This window comes from Bombina bombina, chromosome 3, assembly GCF_027579735.1.
Source record: "Bombina bombina isolate aBomBom1 chromosome 3, aBomBom1.pri, whole genome shotgun sequence".
Classification (NCBI taxonomy): domain Eukaryota; kingdom Metazoa; phylum Chordata; class Amphibia; order Anura; family Bombinatoridae; genus Bombina; species Bombina bombina.
Genome location: NC_069501.1, coordinates 1,016,779,928 through 1,016,797,691, shown reverse-complemented (window position 1 = coordinate 1,016,797,691; position 17,764 = coordinate 1,016,779,928). Strand labels below are relative to the sequence as shown.

General features: G+C 37.1%; 1 protein-coding gene across 1 annotated transcript in view; it reads right to left on the bottom strand.

Annotated features, from left to right (window-relative positions):
- The window catches only part of ARHGEF25 (Rho guanine nucleotide exchange factor 25), an 825,360-nt gene that overhangs the window by 574,856 nt on the left and 232,740 nt on the right, over nt 1–17,764 (bottom strand). The window contains exon 2 of the mRNA XM_053708199.1: nt 2,925–3,162. Coding sequence (XP_053564174.1) covers nt 2,925–3,162 — 238 coding nt within the window. The remainder of the gene's footprint in view (nt 1–2,924; nt 3,163–17,764) is intronic.

Sequence of the window (17,764 nt, the reverse complement as noted above, 5' to 3'; positions counted from 1 at the left end):
TATGCGAGTCAGACTATGCAGAAGAGCCATCTAGTAGAAATCCTCAGACATAGTATTCTCTACTAACTTCCTATGGTGTACTTTGCTTTCCAAACATAGGGCAAATGGTTTTAAGATAGGGCAATGGGTCTACTCGCAATATATTATTACCAAAAGTTGCTAATCCTCCTCTGGTCTACTTAGAAGAAATTTTCCATGCTCTTTGTAAGCTTCAATTAGCACTATTATTTGCTAATATTGTAGATATCCCTCAAGCTTGTTAGTGTTAAACATTAGTTATAGATCAATATTTAAGGTTATTACTATAGATAGATATTTGTGGCGACTAATATGCTTCTCCACACTAAGTCTTATAGCCTTTATGAATTACTGAATCGCTTTATGAATATGATGTGTACCATACATATGTTGTCCCTGTCTACAGCTAACTTCATAAGACTGTTATTCCCCTCCGCTATATACTATATACTATTACTAATACTATACTGAGGGCTAACGATCAGTTATTGACACTCAGGTGTTTGACAGTTTAGTCCTTGTGGTACACCTCAATATATCCTTTGGTAGATATCTACAGACATCTTATATATAATATAACAAAACTCCAAATCTAAGATATGCTTCCAGGCACACGGTACCGAACAGTGGAGTCTTATGATGTGACAAAGTAATGGTTTACCTAAGGGGAACAGAGAGAAAAATAGTTTGATTTTCTGGCTCACCTAGCCTCCCTTTTTTAGAAAGCTCTTTTATACCCTGTTTTTGGATATAATGCACTATTATGTACACTTACCTTTACATTCCGCTCTCCTCATGGGATATTTCATATGTGGGGTCATGAAGTATAGCATAGGCCTGGCGCGTTCACTACTAGCCATTATGTAGTTTGGAACTAGAAGCTTGCATTAAGGTTTTGCACACTACTCTTATTCATATAAGTTCGAAATTAGTTGCGTGTGATAAAGAAAACTGTCCCCGCCATATACCTTGAATTACCTACATTTATCTTAAGCTCCGCCCTCCACCCTTTTTACCTATATGCATAGCGGTGCTTACCCGCTGAATTCCCCCCCCCCCCATTATATACACATTCTTTGCTACTTTTAAAAATTATGATCTATCGACACTAAAGATATGTTATTCGATGATCACTCATTTATGCTATCTTATTGAAAAACTGAGGTTCCATTAGCCTAATATTGATGTTATATAATACTGCTGAAATGTTTTGCTTCATTTTCTTTGTACTTTTTTCCTGTTACCAAAAAGGCGTACTATGTTTTATGTTGGTTCTGTAAAACCTCAATAAAAAATACTTAAAAAAAAAAAAAACAACAAGGGATTACAGAAAATACAGAAATCCCCAAGTCTAAACTTCAGATATAATTTGTTCCTTGTTTACAACAAAAATAAATTCCTAAAAGATTAAGCTATCTACAGCCGGGATAACCCCTTGGATACATAATTTAAAAATTTGAGGCACTTAAAGTTTATGGCTTGTACATCTGACCATTGAATTCCTTAACAATGCTCCAAAGAACATGGAGGTGCCCCAGCCACCAATAAATATGTGCTATTTAAGTGAGTTCTATAGGTACCACATATCTATTATTTGATAAGTTGCATGTTAACAGCTGCAGATGAGCTCTTCTTAATGTACATGCAATCACAAACAGTCAACAAAACAAACACAACCTGATCAATGAATTTTACCTTGAGCACAACAGGTTAATTGCACACTACCCATCGCTACCCACTATTAAATGTGATAAATCAACATATAGGCCCTGAATGTATATATATATATATATATATATATAGATAGATAAATATTCGTGTGGTGGTCTTGAAAAAACGCTCCAGGAGGGCTGAAACGTCACCGTTGTCTGAACTTATTTTTTTATGCAGCATTAAATAAGATTTTTGAAGTTTGGTAAGACCTGTGAGTACCTTTCTGGGGAATATATATATATAATGTTGTCCTATCTTAATGATGGAAATAACATAAACAAATGCTAGCAATAAGTTTCAGTGTACTTTTACGTTAGATGAGGTGGCTGAGAAATACAGACAAGCAGGCTCTTTAGCTCTTGTTGTTTGTATCAGACACTTTTTGCAATATGGTTGCTGTTTCTCACTCACTAAGTCCTTTCTCCTCCCTCATACACTAATTCTTTCTCCGTCTTTCTGGTAATTTCTCACGTTTCACTTCTACTCAAACAAATTTCCCACATGTCTATCTTCTGCATCTGCTCTGAGAATTCTCTTACTGTTACAAATCCTAGACAGCTCATCAGTGTATTAGAGTCACTGCTTCTATTGGGTTAGGTGACTGGGTTTTTACAGAAATCATGGGGCCCCCAAGGTCAATCTTTTCAAAGTTCCCAGTCTGCTCTATGTGAGGGGTGGTTATAGTCCCTTTTAGATACCCAGCTCACCTGAAAGCTGAAGCAGAACAGATGCATGTTGTGGGTTTTAACTGGGCAAAAACATACATATATACACTTTGTTTCTGCAATTTTTAAAAGCATTGCAGGAAAGGCTGCTCAGTCCCTCCGACCCATTCAAAAAGTTTTCCAAACACTATTTTGGCAACCCATTGGGTTCTCCTTTCTGCTCACATCGCCAGTCCTCTGTAGCATTCCTTTTTATGTTTTTAATTGACAAGTAGTATAGCTAATCAGAAGCTATATTGCTCCCTGAACCTAAACTGAGTATGCACCTGCTCCACAGAATACAGAACTGGGCAGTTGAAGTATTGCAGACACAAGTTAGGACTTCCTGTCCCTTTATTTGCATATAGCATTCTTCTACAAACTTTTAGAATGTGCTACAGAGAAAACACGTATCCAACTAAATTAGTTTCATTTTACCCAGTTACATGAATTTATAACAGAAATGCAGATTAAACAGATCTGATTTACCTTCTTCTGATGAGTGAAAAAAGTTATCTCCAAACCATGTACGAATATCTGAAAGGCGTCTGGTTCTGCCAGTCCCAGGACATGGATTTTCTGCAGGAGTTTGCTGACTTGGTGCTGTAGGTGACAGACCCCCATCATTTTCTTCTTCCCCAGTATCTGGGGAACTCAGCTCTGCTGTAATCTTTTCATTACCTCTGTGTTCAGGTGCAGAAGGATCCTCAGAACATGACTCTGAAATCTGCAGAGACAAAAATAAGAGTCTATATGAGTTGTACTGTTGACTGATACTAAAGTAAACAAATGGTTTCCAATGAAGCTCAGGGCTGGTGCTTAAAAGGACAGACTACTCCAAAAATTATATATTTTTAAAAAAGATAGATAATCCCTTTAATACTTATTCCCCAGTTTTGCACAACCAACATGGCTATATTAATATACTTGTAACCTCTGTGATTACCTTGTAAACCTCTTTGACAGCCCCTGGCTACTTATTTATTATCTATTGACTTGCATTTTAGCCAATTAGTGCAGTGCCATGCACAACTCCACGGGAGAGAGCACAATGTTATCTATATGGCTCACATGGATTAGCAGGTGAAAATAAAATAAAAAGCATGTGATAAGAGGCTGTCTATAGTGGTTTAGAAATAGGCAGACATTTAGAGGTTTAAATAGAATAAAGTATATTAATATAATAATGTTGATTGGGTAGGGATGGGCAAATGTTTTGCAAAATTTGAAAACACATTCGTTTATACAACATTCTAATATTTGTTTAATGTAATAGTATTTCTAATGCTTTCTTTAAATGTAATATTCGATTCAAATTTTTGTAATAATTTGATTTGAATTATGCAATATTCGTATTCGAAAAATTCGAATTTATATATTTGTAATAGTATTTCTAATGCTTTCTTTAAATGTAGTATTCAAATTATGCAATATTGGAAATAGAAACATTTGAATTGATATATTTATTTATATATATATATCTGTATCAATTTACTAAATTCCTTACCTTACCACATATACTATTGAACTTCTGAATAGTATTTGTTAAATGGAATGTTACATTAAAAATGTCTCATGTGGACATTCAATCTAATTATGTATGTATTGGGTACTTGTAAAGCACAGCTAATCACCCGTGAGGGTCTCAAGGCGCTGCTCATTTTATCAACCTCGGAAGGATGAAAGGCTGGAATCGATACTGCAACCCTTGGGTTGCTACAGAGCTCAGCCACAGTGCCTTAGCATGCTGAGCTATCTGTTCAGCTTATGAACATTCAAAACCGAAAGGGACATTTGAAAACTGTAAATAGCACTCGATTACAGAATTTTTAAGAATATTCGTTCTTATCAACATTTGATTATGTAAATCGAATTTCTACAATAACATTCTTTCTAACAATCAAATTAGACTATAAAGACATTCGCCCATCCCTAGGAATGGGTAGTAAAGGAGTAATATACATCAGATCAGATCTCCAGTCTCTAGACTCCACAACAGATGGATCCTTGAAACTTCTGACTTCTCCGTTCCTCCACAATCCACCTCACTTTCCCCACGATTACTATACTGCACATGCTTAGTGCAGTGCGCACACGTGATGTGACATCACCAGTAGGCGGCCACTGCTTGTTGGGAGCAATCACTTCGAGGCTTAGTCATATCAGGACAGGAGACACATAGGAGTCATAGCGCACTGCTTGCAGACAGTCCAGGGACTAACTGAGATGAGTGATAACTCGTGTGCTGACGCTAAGAACATTCACTGACTGAGTCTGAGAGTGTCACTCATAAAGCGCTGGTATCATCGCTCTGCATACTTTGAGACCCAAATCACAGCAGTCATGGCCGGCTGCGCCCTAGGCGGTAGTGCGCTCTAGGCGGCTGCCTAGTTTGCCTAGTGGGAGCGCCGGCCCTGCTTATTGTGAATGTGCCCCTACTTGTAGCTAAACACCTAATAATACTTTAAAGTGAAACCACATATTCAAAACAATAACATTTTGATCCCATAATCTGAAGCTGGCAAGGAGATCTTGTGAGGTATCACACACTCACCATACAACAGTTTCTACTTATACTAAGAAGATACCAGAGATTGAAGCTCCTACTCCAATTTGAAGATTATTGCTTTAAGGCAAGATTACAAGTGGATCGCTATATAACACTTTCATGAAAGCGATATTTGCGATCCACTGTGTAATACCAGTGCACACTAACTGCTGGGAAGCACTGTGCTCAAGATTCCATTGGGAACCTTATTCTCATGCCGTCAGAGAAGTGGTAAGTAGCACAGCGATGGCAGCAATTTTTTAAATATAAATGTATATGATTTTATACATACATATTTAGGTGTTAATACGTGTATATACACATATTAACACATACATATATATGTGTATATTAATATAAAAATTCATTAAAATTATGGGGGGAGATAAAAAACTGAAATTAAAATCCTCCATGTCTCAAAATTAAATCAATGTAAATATTTGCATAGGAAATTAGCACATCTAGGCAAGTATCCCTGCTTGCTTTTCCCCAGAAATAACTCATATACAATGTTACCAATGCGCAAGAGAATTCTGGGTAAGTTATGCAAATTAGATATGCAAATTCTCTGTTTTTTTTTGCTTCAAAATAATACTGTTTTAACACAGCTATCCTTTTGCTGTAATAATCCTGTTAAAAGGATAGCTGTGTTAAAACAGTATTATTTTGAAGCAAAAAAAAACTGAGAATTTGCATATCTAATTTGCATAACTTACCCAGAATTCTCTTGTGCATTGGTAACATTGTATATGAGTTATTTCTGGGGAAAAGCAAGCGGGGATACTTGCCTAGATGTGCTAATTTCCTATGCAAATATTTACATTGATTTATATATTAATATACATATATATTTACTGGGAACACACAGTTTTTTTTTCACAACCCACTCCCACCAACTTTAGACCCCAAAAACTGCCTAGTACAGTTATTTTTAATTTTAAAAAAAAACTACTTTTTTTTAATTAAAAACTAAAATGCCCTCTATTTTGAAAATTATCCAGAATCTAATCTCTGGTTAATTTTCTGTAATGGCTGGTTAATTATCAGGCGTCCACAAACACTAGAAGAAACAAAAAAACTTTTGCTTACAACCTTAAACTTTTAATATATATATATATATATATATATATATATATATATATATATATATATATATATATATATATATATATATATATATATATATATATATATATTTTTAATGAGGGAGTCTCTAGGCACTTATAACATGCCATCAAAAAGACCTAGATACATATAGGGCCCCATCCTTAAAGGGACAGGAAACCCCAACATTTTCTTTCATGATTTGAATATGAACATACCATTTTAAACAACTTTCCAATGTACTTCTATAATCAAATTAGCTAGCTGAACACATCTATTTAGCCAATCACAAGAGAAAAATGTGTGCAGGCACCAATCAGCAACTAGCTCCCACTAGTGTAGGATATGTGCATATTCTTTTTCAACAAGGGATACCAAGAGAACTAAGCACATTTGAAAATATAAGTGAATTTAAAAGTGTCTTAAAATGACATGCTCTAGGGGCAATGCACTCATGGGCAAGGCACTCATGGGCAAGGCACTATCTCTGGACTGCAATGTATCAAAGTTTGCTTCATTCCTAGGTAACCCTAAATTCCCGGCGGGAATAGAATCAGCAGTATTTCAAAGATGGCATAACGTAGGATTGGCAAGGGTCATCCAGCTCATTGATAGAGAGAATTATGTGGTAAAAGCATACGAATCACTTAGGCATGAATTTGATCTTCCAAATAAGGAATTTTTTGCATACCTCCAAGCCAGACATTTTGTAGTGGAACTCTTGAAGGATACAAACTCCCCTTGGTCCTGGGGAGGATTGGAGGGGTGGTTAACATTGGTAGGAAATGGACTGATGTCTATCTCCCCATGTTACCACCTTCTTGTCTCCCTCGGGGGCACTTCAAATCTCGAGAAACTCTCGGCAGACTGGAATAACTTAATATTAGAGAGCAATATCGATGCTCAATTGATACAAGGTTCTATTACAAGAATAGCTCAGACTACACTTTCTGCCACTTGGAGGGAAACACAGGTGAAACTCCTATATAGGACATACTTCACTCCAGAGAAAGGTCTTAAATGTGGGAACACAGAATTTATTAAATGCCCAAAATGTTCAAAATATGGTGCTGACTTGGTGCATATGATATGGAGCTGTCCTAGAATGGGTCAATTCTGGAGGAAAGTGGAATATTGGCTAAAAAATACCGTCAAGATCGGCCCTCTGGATCTATCCTTGAGTTACATGGTATTTCTAAAGAAAGATAGGGAGAAGCTACATCCCCAACATAAATTAATCAATATGGTAATTATAGCAGCTAGATACTTAATTTTTAAAAAATGGAAAACGTCGGCAACCCCCTCGGTTAACGAGGTTAAAAACTGCCTTAAAAAACAGTGTATATTAGAACAGATAGATACCAACATGAATGATGAAGAGGACATTAAAAAGTTTTTTATGAAGTGGTCTTTATTCATTAAAATCTTCACATCAACCGAAATTGATTATATGATCTTTCCTTTTAGAAATTCGGAATTAGTATTACTAGGGGTATGGTAGACTCCCTTGTCACTTTGTTGGGGATTTCCTTTCCTTTTTTTTTTTTCTTTCTCTTCCCTTTTCTTTCTTCTTCTTTCTTTTTCTCTTCCCCTTCCTTGGCGGTTGGGGGGGGGTGGGTGGGGGGGAGGGGCGGGGACACGTCCCAAAGTCATTCTGAGAAATAAAAGGCCCTATTAAAGGTTATGTGCTTATGATTTGAGGGCCTTAGAGGGGATAAAAAGAAGTCAGCAGTATAAAATGGATAATTGTGTGCAGGAGTACAGTATGCTTAAGTTGGATGGGCTAAGGGGCTGACCACATTATTATTGATTCTTATGTATGTATTTTGGTAGTATTACCCTGTTAGCAATTGTTATCTTACTTTTGTATAACTTAAGTTGATTATTGAAGATAAGCAAAGCTGCAAAAAAGCTATGCCGATGTTTATTTAGGGTAATCTCTACACTAAAGCCATATATGTCTACTATTTCTGAACAAAGGGGATCCCAGAGATGCTTTTACAACCATTTGTACTATGATTGCACAAGCAGTATGTAAATAATTTTGTAAAAAAAAAATTTATTTTTTTTATTTGATCGTAATTGGCGGTGAAATGGCGGCATGAAATATACCAAAATGGGCCTAGATCAATACCTTGGGTTGTCTACTTAAAATATATATATATTTTTGACAGGTATATAAAACAAACAAAGCTCTATTTCTGTTTAAATGGAGTGATAGCAAATATACTGAAAATTCTCCGGTATTTTGGGCACGTTTTTCTCTGAAAGTCCTGGTAGTTAAGGGGTTAAATGTAATCAGCATGTAAAAACTCCATAACAGGGTATGCTGTCGACATTTATCGATGTGGGGCAGACATGATACGCTACATCGTATAATGTCCACTACATCGTATCATGTCCGCTCGCACTTTGATAAATTTACCCCAAAGTGTCTATAAATAACTTACCTATATAAATATACAACATAACATGACATAACATAGCAGGTACTAGCAGATATTCCCATTCTCTAGTTGTTTTGTTTATTTTATATTGTAATGTTGCTAGGTGCATATTAGACCTTTCTTCTATCCTTCTTTCACTAAGAAAATTCCCTCTAAATGCTGAAGAGAACCATTTGATTATTTAGCCTCTTTGTGACTGAACTGCCACTGACCTTTTGAGAATCAAATATATGTTGAGTTGGGAAATGGATAAATTATCTGCCCTTGAATCTATTTAGATGGAGACAAAATGTATGGTTCTCATTTTTTTATAAATGCATTTATGCATCTGTTCATTTTAATCTATTGTGTTGCAAAAATGTCACATTCTGTTCTGAAGTATTTGGGATTAGTTAGCTAATAATTTTGCTTTAAAGTGAATGTAAATTTTGATGATAAAGTAATTCATAAAAATGTACATTTCACTCGTATTGTTAAAATACTTACCTTTTCATCTTGACAGCCGCTCCAGTTTCCCCCGGTCATCGCAAGCCTCTTCTTACGTCACAAATGATGGATCAGTCATCCTCCAATAAAGGCTTCCCCCCCGGGGGAATCAGTGTCTGATTCAACGCCGTGATTGGAGGAAGCCAGATTCCTCATTTTAGACCCAGGAAGAGGCTTTGCGACAGGCAGAGGAAGCAATGCAGCGGCTGTGAAGATTAAAAGGTAAGTATTTTCACAACACAAGTGAAATGTAAATTTTGATGAATTAAAGTGCCCCTGTTTTTGATCGAATTTTTAAAACCGGGCACTTTATCATCAAAATTTACATTCACTTTAATGCAAACCTTGTGTAACAATTTATAATAGGATTATCTAAAAGGGCCATTATAGTACAAAATAATAATAATAATAGTATTAATAGAGACTGTATTTACATTGTTGATGCTAAGGAGTTGTAAACTGGTAATAATTTTGTCTCTCAAATTCCAACTTTGTCTACCCTTTTACAGTTCCCTTAGTTTTGACTATGCAAGACGTAATTGCTAATAAATATAAACTTGATATACAGTACAGCTAACGTGAGCTATAGAAACCGTGAGCAGACAATCTGATAACGCTTGCTTCTGTGTCACCTTCAATTTCACAGTAGAGAGTGGTGGTTACTGCAGTAACAGGTAAGTCCTCTGTGAGCCAAATAGTGGGGAGTCAGGAAGTCAAAGAAAGAAATGTAGAATTCTTAGAAGACTGAAGAAGGCATTACAGCTATAGAAATAGCTGTGCCAGAGTGCAGGGTAAATTTGGAGAGCCCTGAGGAAGCCCTTGTACACACATTGGTGTTAGGGTGAAATGTATGTTGGCATGTGTGGCAGAGTTTGAGATTTGCTTTTATATTCCACTATAGTATGGACTCTGTAAAATATATAGACACTGAAAAATGAATGGCTTAAAGAAAAAAGTATTTTGCCGTCAAGCTATGTGCTTTGTTTTATAGCATGGACACAGTTTAAACAAAACTGTGTGTGATATGGGAATGTTAAAGTAACTATCTAACAGGCTTTCCACGCAGCCTTGTTTGCACACTTCCTTTAATTGCCTGTTTTATATCGGTCTCTAATTGTTCTCAGCAGAAACGATGGATAAGGGGAAACCTATGTTCAAACATGGCAGTGCCAGTTACTTTAAAGAAATTGAGAAAAACAACAATTAAATTGCAGGAAAAATAAATAAATAATGAAAGTTAATTGTATATGTTGTTGTTGTTTTTTTACTAAACATAATTAAACATTTTATAATATGATCTTAAACTATTTAATGTCCTTTTAAGGCTGATTTGCTGGGACATATAAGTGTTTGTTTGTTTTTGTTTTTGACAGCACAGTCACCTCCTTGCTTGCAAGGAGTCATCTCTTTGGGGTCAATTTATTAACTACCTCGGACGGACATGATTTGCTATAACGAATGATGTCGCCCTGCATACGCTGTCGGCATTTATCATTGCACAAGCATTTCACAAGAAATGCTTGTAGCGAAGTAGGGAAAGAAATGCTTGTGCAATGCCGCACCCTGTAGGGGGTGTCAATCATCCCGATCGTATCTAATCGGGATGATTGCAGTCCGCCACCTAAGAGGTGGCAGACAAGTTAAGGAGCAGTGGTTTTATGACCGCTGCTTCTTAACTTAAGTTTCCGGCGAGCCGGAAACTTCGGGCAAATTTAGCAGCATCCACTGCTTAATAAATCTAACCCTTTGTCTCTAATTGATGTGCAGGTGCAATGGAGGGAAGAAAAAGCAGGTGTTTCTGGAATATTGAGAAGTTGAGCAGCACAACCTTTGGGACGCATTGTAAAGGATTTATAGGTCGTCCAAATAAAATGCATGTTGGTCTGTTATTTCTGAGGTCAATAGAGGTGGTACTAAATAGTAAAAACTTAGGGCTAAATGGTTCTAAAGATTGCCAGGTCAGCTGAGAAAAGCTGATTTCGGCCTCACTAGTCTTGCTAAGTGTCCACTGGGCAAAAAAAAAAAAAAAGTGAAAAAGACCCTCTGGGAGGGGATAGACTGAAAAATCTACTAAAAAGGGAGGTCTACTGGATCTTCACGCTAGCAACTAGAACACCTCTAGGCATCAATAGAAGATATGATGTAAACCTGTTTGTGGAGTAAGAACCTCTAACAACTACCGACCATTATTAAACTACTAATTTCACTCTACCATCCATGCAGCAAATACCAGATGAAGCTCTAACCTTATCCCATCCTAGAAGTTACAACATTTGCTATACCCACCAACACTCTACCATTACACAATATACATTAGGTTTATTAAATTAGATAGAACATATATATATATATATATATATATATATATATATATATATATATATATATATATATATATATATATATATATATACAGGGAGTGCAGAATTATTAGGCAAGTTGTATTTTTGAGGATTAATTTTATTATTGAACAACAACCATGTTCTCAATGAACCCAAAAAAACTCATTAATATCAAAGCTGAATAGTTTTGGAAGTAGTTTTTAGTTTGTTTTTAGTTATAGCTATTTTAGGGGGATATCTGTGTGTGCAGGTGACTATTACTGTGCATAATTATTAGGCAACTTAACAAAAAACAAATATATACCCATTTCAATTATTTATTTTTACCAGTGAAACCAATATAACATCTCAACATTCACAAATATACATTTCTGACATTCAAAAACAAAACAAAAACAAATCAGTGACCAATATAGCCACCTTTCTTTGCAAGGACACTCAAAAGCCTGCCATCCATGGATTCTGTCAGTGTTTTGATCTATTCACCATCAACATTGCGTGCAGCAGCAACCACAGCCTCCCAGACACTGTTCAGAGAGGTGTACTGTTTTCCCTCCTTGTAAATCTCACATTTGATGATGGACCACAGGTTCTCAATGGGGTTCAGATCAGGTGAACAAGGATGCCATGTCATTAGATTTTCTTCTTTTATACCCTTTCTTGCCAGCCACGCTGTGGAGTACTTGGACGTGTGTGATGGAGCATTGTCCTGCATGAAAATCATGTTTTTCTTGAAGGATGCAGACTTCTTCCTGTACCACTGCTTGAAGAAGGTATCTTCCAGAAACTGGCAGTAGGACTGGGAGTTGAGCTTGACTCCATCCTCAACCCGAAAAGGCCCCACAAGCTCATCTTTCATGATACCAGCCCAAACCAGTACTCCACCTCCACCTTGCTGGCGTCTGAGTCGGACTGGAGCTCTCTGCCCTTTACCAATCCAGCCACGGGCCCATCCATCTGGCCCATCAAGACTCACTCTCATTTCATCAGTCCATAAAACCTTAGAAAAATCAGTCTTGAGATATTTCTTGGCCCAGTCTTGACGTTTCAGCTTGTGTGTCTTGTTCAGTGGTGGTCGTCTTTCAGCCTTTCTTACCTTGGCCATGTCTCTGAGTATTGCACACCTTGTGCTTTTGGGCACTCCAGTGATGTTGCAGCTCTGAAATATGGCCAAACTGGTGGCAAGTGGCATCTTGGCAGCTGCACGCTTGACTTTTCTCAGTTCATGGGCAGTTATTTTGCGCCTTGGTTTTTCCACACGCTTCTTGCGACCCTGTTGACTATTTTGAATGAAACGCTTGATTGTTCGATGATCACGCTTCAGAAGCTTTGCAATTTTAAGAGTGCTGCATCCCTCTGCAAGATATCTCACTATTTTTGACTTTTCTGAGCCTGTCAAGTCCATCTTTTGACCCATTTTGCCAAAGGAAAGGAAGTTGCCTAATAATTATGCACACCTGATATAGGGTGTTGATGTCATTAGACCACACCCCTTCTCATTACAGAGATGCACATCACCTAATATGCTTAATTGGTAGTAGGCTTTCGAGCCTATACAGCTTGGAGTAAGACAACATGCATAAAGAGGATGATGTGGTCAAAATACTCATTTGCCTAATAATTCTGCACTCCCTGTATATACCCACACACTAAATCTTTTTACCTAAGTAAAAGAAAGAAAATTTGATCTCAACATGAATAATGCCCTAGTCCTGTGGCCTTCAATTATATAGTCTAACATGAGGCCTAATCACTTAGATATAGGACCTGAACATTTCACAGGATCACACTAAGGGGTCCATTTATCAAGCTACAGATGGAGCTTGAGGGCCTGTGTTTCTGGCGAGCCTGCTGCTCCATAACGTGTCGACCTGCTCTGAGCAGGCGGACAGATATCGCTGCAATTCAACCCGATCGTGCTGGCAGCCGATTGGCCGCGAGTCTGCAGAAAACAGCGTTGCACCAACAGCTCACAAGAATTGCTGGTGCAATTCTGAATACAGAGAGCGTATTGCTCTCCCCATTCAGCGAGGTCTGGCGGACCTGATCCGCACTGTCGGATCAGGTCCGCCAGACCTTTGATAAATATACCCCTAAGTGTTAAAAGATCATTTTTAATGTAAACTTGTATATCCTTTTAACCCCAACATTGTTTTAATTATATGTTTTTCTTTATTCTTGTATCACACATTTTCTTAAATAGCCTCTATTATTAAAATATACATTCTTATAATAATAAGCATTGGTTTTCTACAGATTGCCAAAAACTAGCTGTGTAAATTAACTTTTTTTAAATAAAAAAGAATATTGTCTAGCAATACATAGTTTGTAACAACAATATGCATATTGTTATATGTTTAGAAAAATGCAATTTCTATTGTGCCATCAAGTTAAATATCATAGTACCTGTATACTCCATTTGAGCCTATCTTCTCCCAAATGGGCGAACACCGACCTCCTATTGGCCAACACACAGTACTTAGGCTCACCTGGAGTATTAGGTAACTATCTCATATGAAGCACATGTACACATACACGAAACGCGTCATATAGAAGGAGCTTTATCTACATGTTGTCTCCTACCTGAATAAACCAACATTTGCACTGGCATCCTGGCTCCAGTATCCTTCTTTCTTCATAGTTATAAAAAAAGTGGACTAATCCACACTGTACAGATAGGTGGCAATGTGCCTTGCATAGGAAACTATAGGGCTCGCTGTCTGTTAAACAATCCGAGAACATTGCCAGTGAAAGTGGACATCGGCAGTGTTGAGGGGCATGTTTTTCAAACATGTTTACACCAAATATTATGTGCATTCCATAAAAATAATTCAAATAATCTATATGTAAGCTAAGTTTCACTCTAAATGCAGCATATTTCTTACAACTGCTCATCTTACCACTGAAAGGGTGGCGAGACAGGTATGTGCGAAAATGTTCACCTAGGCTGGCGAATATTGTTTAGAATATTAGAATTTCTCAGGGAAGTTTTCTCCTTATGATACAGGTTACTCCTTTGGAATGCCTATATATTGGCCATGTATCCGATTACCATTGTTAATAAAGAACAAACAAAAAATGTAATAATAAACCTATATTATTATTTATTATTATTATTATCATTTATTTGTATAGCGTCGCAAAATTCTGTAGCGCTGGGTACAATGATAGGGGTATACAATGTCAAGGATTTGTGATAAAATACAAAACATAACAAAACTAAACAAATCTAGTACAGGAGGAAGAGGGCCCTGCTCAGAAGACCTCACAGTCTACAGGTTTTGGTTGTAGTTCCAGCAGTGAGTCAGGCAGTTCATGTATTAATTTTATTCGGATGAGGGATAGAGGAGAGATGGTAAGCCTCTCTGAATAGGTGGGCTTTCAAGGAGCGTCTGAAGCTCTACAACGTAGGAGACAGTCTTATGGAGTGGGGTACAGAGTTCCAGAGGACAGGAGCAGCATGTGAGAAGTCTTGGAGGCGGGAGTGGGACGTAGAGATAACAGGAGTGGAGAGACGTAGGTCAGAGGTTGATTGAAGAGGACGGGATGGGGAATATTCCACGATGAGAGAGGAAATATAGTTGGGAGTTAGACTGTTTAGTGCTTTGTAAGTTAGGGTTAATACTTTAAATTATATTCTGGAGTGTATGGGGAGCCAGTGTAGAGACTGGCAGAGCGGAGCAGCTGATGTAGATCGGCGACTTGATGAGTCTAGCTGAAGCGTTCATAATAGATTGGAGGGAGGAGAGGCGGTGCTTTGGAAGGCCATTTAGAAGTAGAATGCAATAATCAATGCGTGACAAAATGAGGGAATGAATTATTATTTTTGTAGTTTTTTGAGTAAGGCAGGGGACGAATTCTAGAAATGTTGCATAGGTGTGAACGGCAGAATTTGGTAAGCGCTTGAATATGTGGGTTGAATGTGAGTTCTGAATCTATAAGCTATATGAGCTATATAAGCTGTGAGTATATTGTATTTGTGTTAATCCTGTGTTATTTAAATAAATGCTGTGCGTTTTTAAAACATTGTACTATGTAAAAGTAAAACATGTTTTTAAAAGACAGCTTTTTAACATTGTATAGCTGCTATAAGTTTACACAGTACTGAACGTGTTTAATTCTAATATTGCGATTGCACTCTAATAATAATAATAATGTGGTACAGTGCGACCACAATATTACAAGTAAATCCGTTGCAGTGGATAAAAAAATACAATGTTAAAAAAAGATGTCTTCTGTTAAAAACATGTGTTACACTGTGCAATGTTTTAAATATGCACTATTATAAAACGAAAAATCTGCGGATACTGTCTTCTATGAGATATTAGTATTCCATACACAAAAACTTGTTCCGAAAAAGAAAAGAACACTCCAAAGCTTAAAAACATACAACTAGATTACAAGTTTTGAGCTATACCGGGTGTGTAAAGAACGCCAAAAAAGAGCGGTATCGCACTTTCCATAGCGCTGCCATTACGAGTTACTAAAAAAACTTCCTTGTGCTATGCGTTATGATGCGTTAAGCTCCATATCGCACAAAAGCCAAGGGCTGAGTTTATGTGCTCGTGCACGCTTTCCCCCATAGACATCAATGGGAACAAGGTGTTAAAAAAAACTAACACTTGAGAACGTGGAATGGCAAATCGCCGTAGCGCAACACCATTGATGTCTATGGGAAAAATAAAGTTATGTTAAAACCTAACACCCTAACATAAACCCCTAGTCTAAATACCCCTAATCCGGTGCCCCCGACATTGCCGACACTAAATAAAATTGATTAACCCTTAAACTGCCTCCCCGACATTGCCAACACTAATTAAACCAATTAACCCCTACACCGCCAGCCCCGACATCGCCGACACTAAATAAAATGATTAAACCCTAAACTGCCGGCCCCCCACATTGGTACCAATAAACGAAATCTATTAACTCCTAAACCGCCGGCTTCCAACATCGGTATTAATAATCTAAATCTATTAACCCCTAAACCACTGGCCCCCCACATTGCAAATACTAAACTAAACATATTAACCCCTAAACCACCAGCCCCCCACATCGCAAAACACTAAATTAAAATATTGGCCCCTAAACCTAACACCCTGTAACTTTAAATTAAACTTACGATATAACTATCTTTAAATAAATAAAAACTTACCTGTGAAGTAAAAAAACCTAAGTTTAAACTATGAATTAAAATAACATTACTATTTTAAATAAATAAAATAAACGAAAAATAAAAAAACCTAACATTCCAATTTTAAATAATCCTAACACTACGAAAAAAAACAAAAAAAAACACATAACGATATTAAATAATCCTAACACTACAAATAAAATAAAAAACATTACAAAAAATAATAAACACTAAAATTACGAAAAATAGAAAACTCTCAGATTACAAAAAATAATAAACAAAATGATCCAAAATAATAAAATTTACACCTAATCTAATAGCCCTATAAAAATAAAAAGCCCCCCCAAATAAAAACACCCCCTAACCTAACAATAAACTACCAATAGCCCTAAAAAGAGCCTTTTGTAGGGCATTGCACTAAGTTAAACAGCTCTTTTTTACCTACAATAAATTACAAAGTCCCCCCAAGTCCCCCCCAATAGTAAAACCCCCCACCCAACCAATCCCCCAAAATAAAAGCCTAAGTCTAAATAAAACCTAAGCTTCCCATTGCCCCTAAAGGGGCACTTGTATGGACATTGCCCTTAAAAGGGCATTCAGCTCTTTTACTGCCCTTCAAAACCCTAATCTAAAAAAAAAAACACCCCCCCCCCAAAAAAATAAAAACTAACACTAACCCCAGAAAATCTACTCACGGTTCCTGAAGTCCGGACATCCATCTTTACCCAGGTGGCGAGAAGTCTTCATCCAGGTGGCGACATCTTGATCCATCGCGGGGGCATCTTCTTTCTTCATCCCGGTGTCGCGGAGCTGTGGAGGCGCGGAGCATCTTTGCCGGCGGCGCTGACATCCAGCGTGGAGGATCCTCGTAAATGCAAGGTACCCGTTTAAATATGGGGTACCTTGCATTCCGATTGGCTGACATTTTCAAATGAGCCAAAAGGATGAGAGCTACTGAAATCCTATTGGCTGTTACTACATTTCTACCTTGTGATGTTAGATTAAGAGAAAAAGAACGATTTGAGACATTTTAAAAACTTTGCTTTACTCTCTAGTTAACCAACACATTGTAATATAGCTAGTACTAGTGTAACTGGCTAATTTTAAATTGACTTGTATTTCAAAATGACCTGCAGAAAAATGTTCTAAAAAAAAACTCATCACAGAAAGTGAAGTAAAGTTCTGCCTCTGGGTGGATGTATAGGACAATGTTGTTTTATTTTCGTTTCTTAAATTAATTTATTTATGAAGGATTCATTTTTATGTTA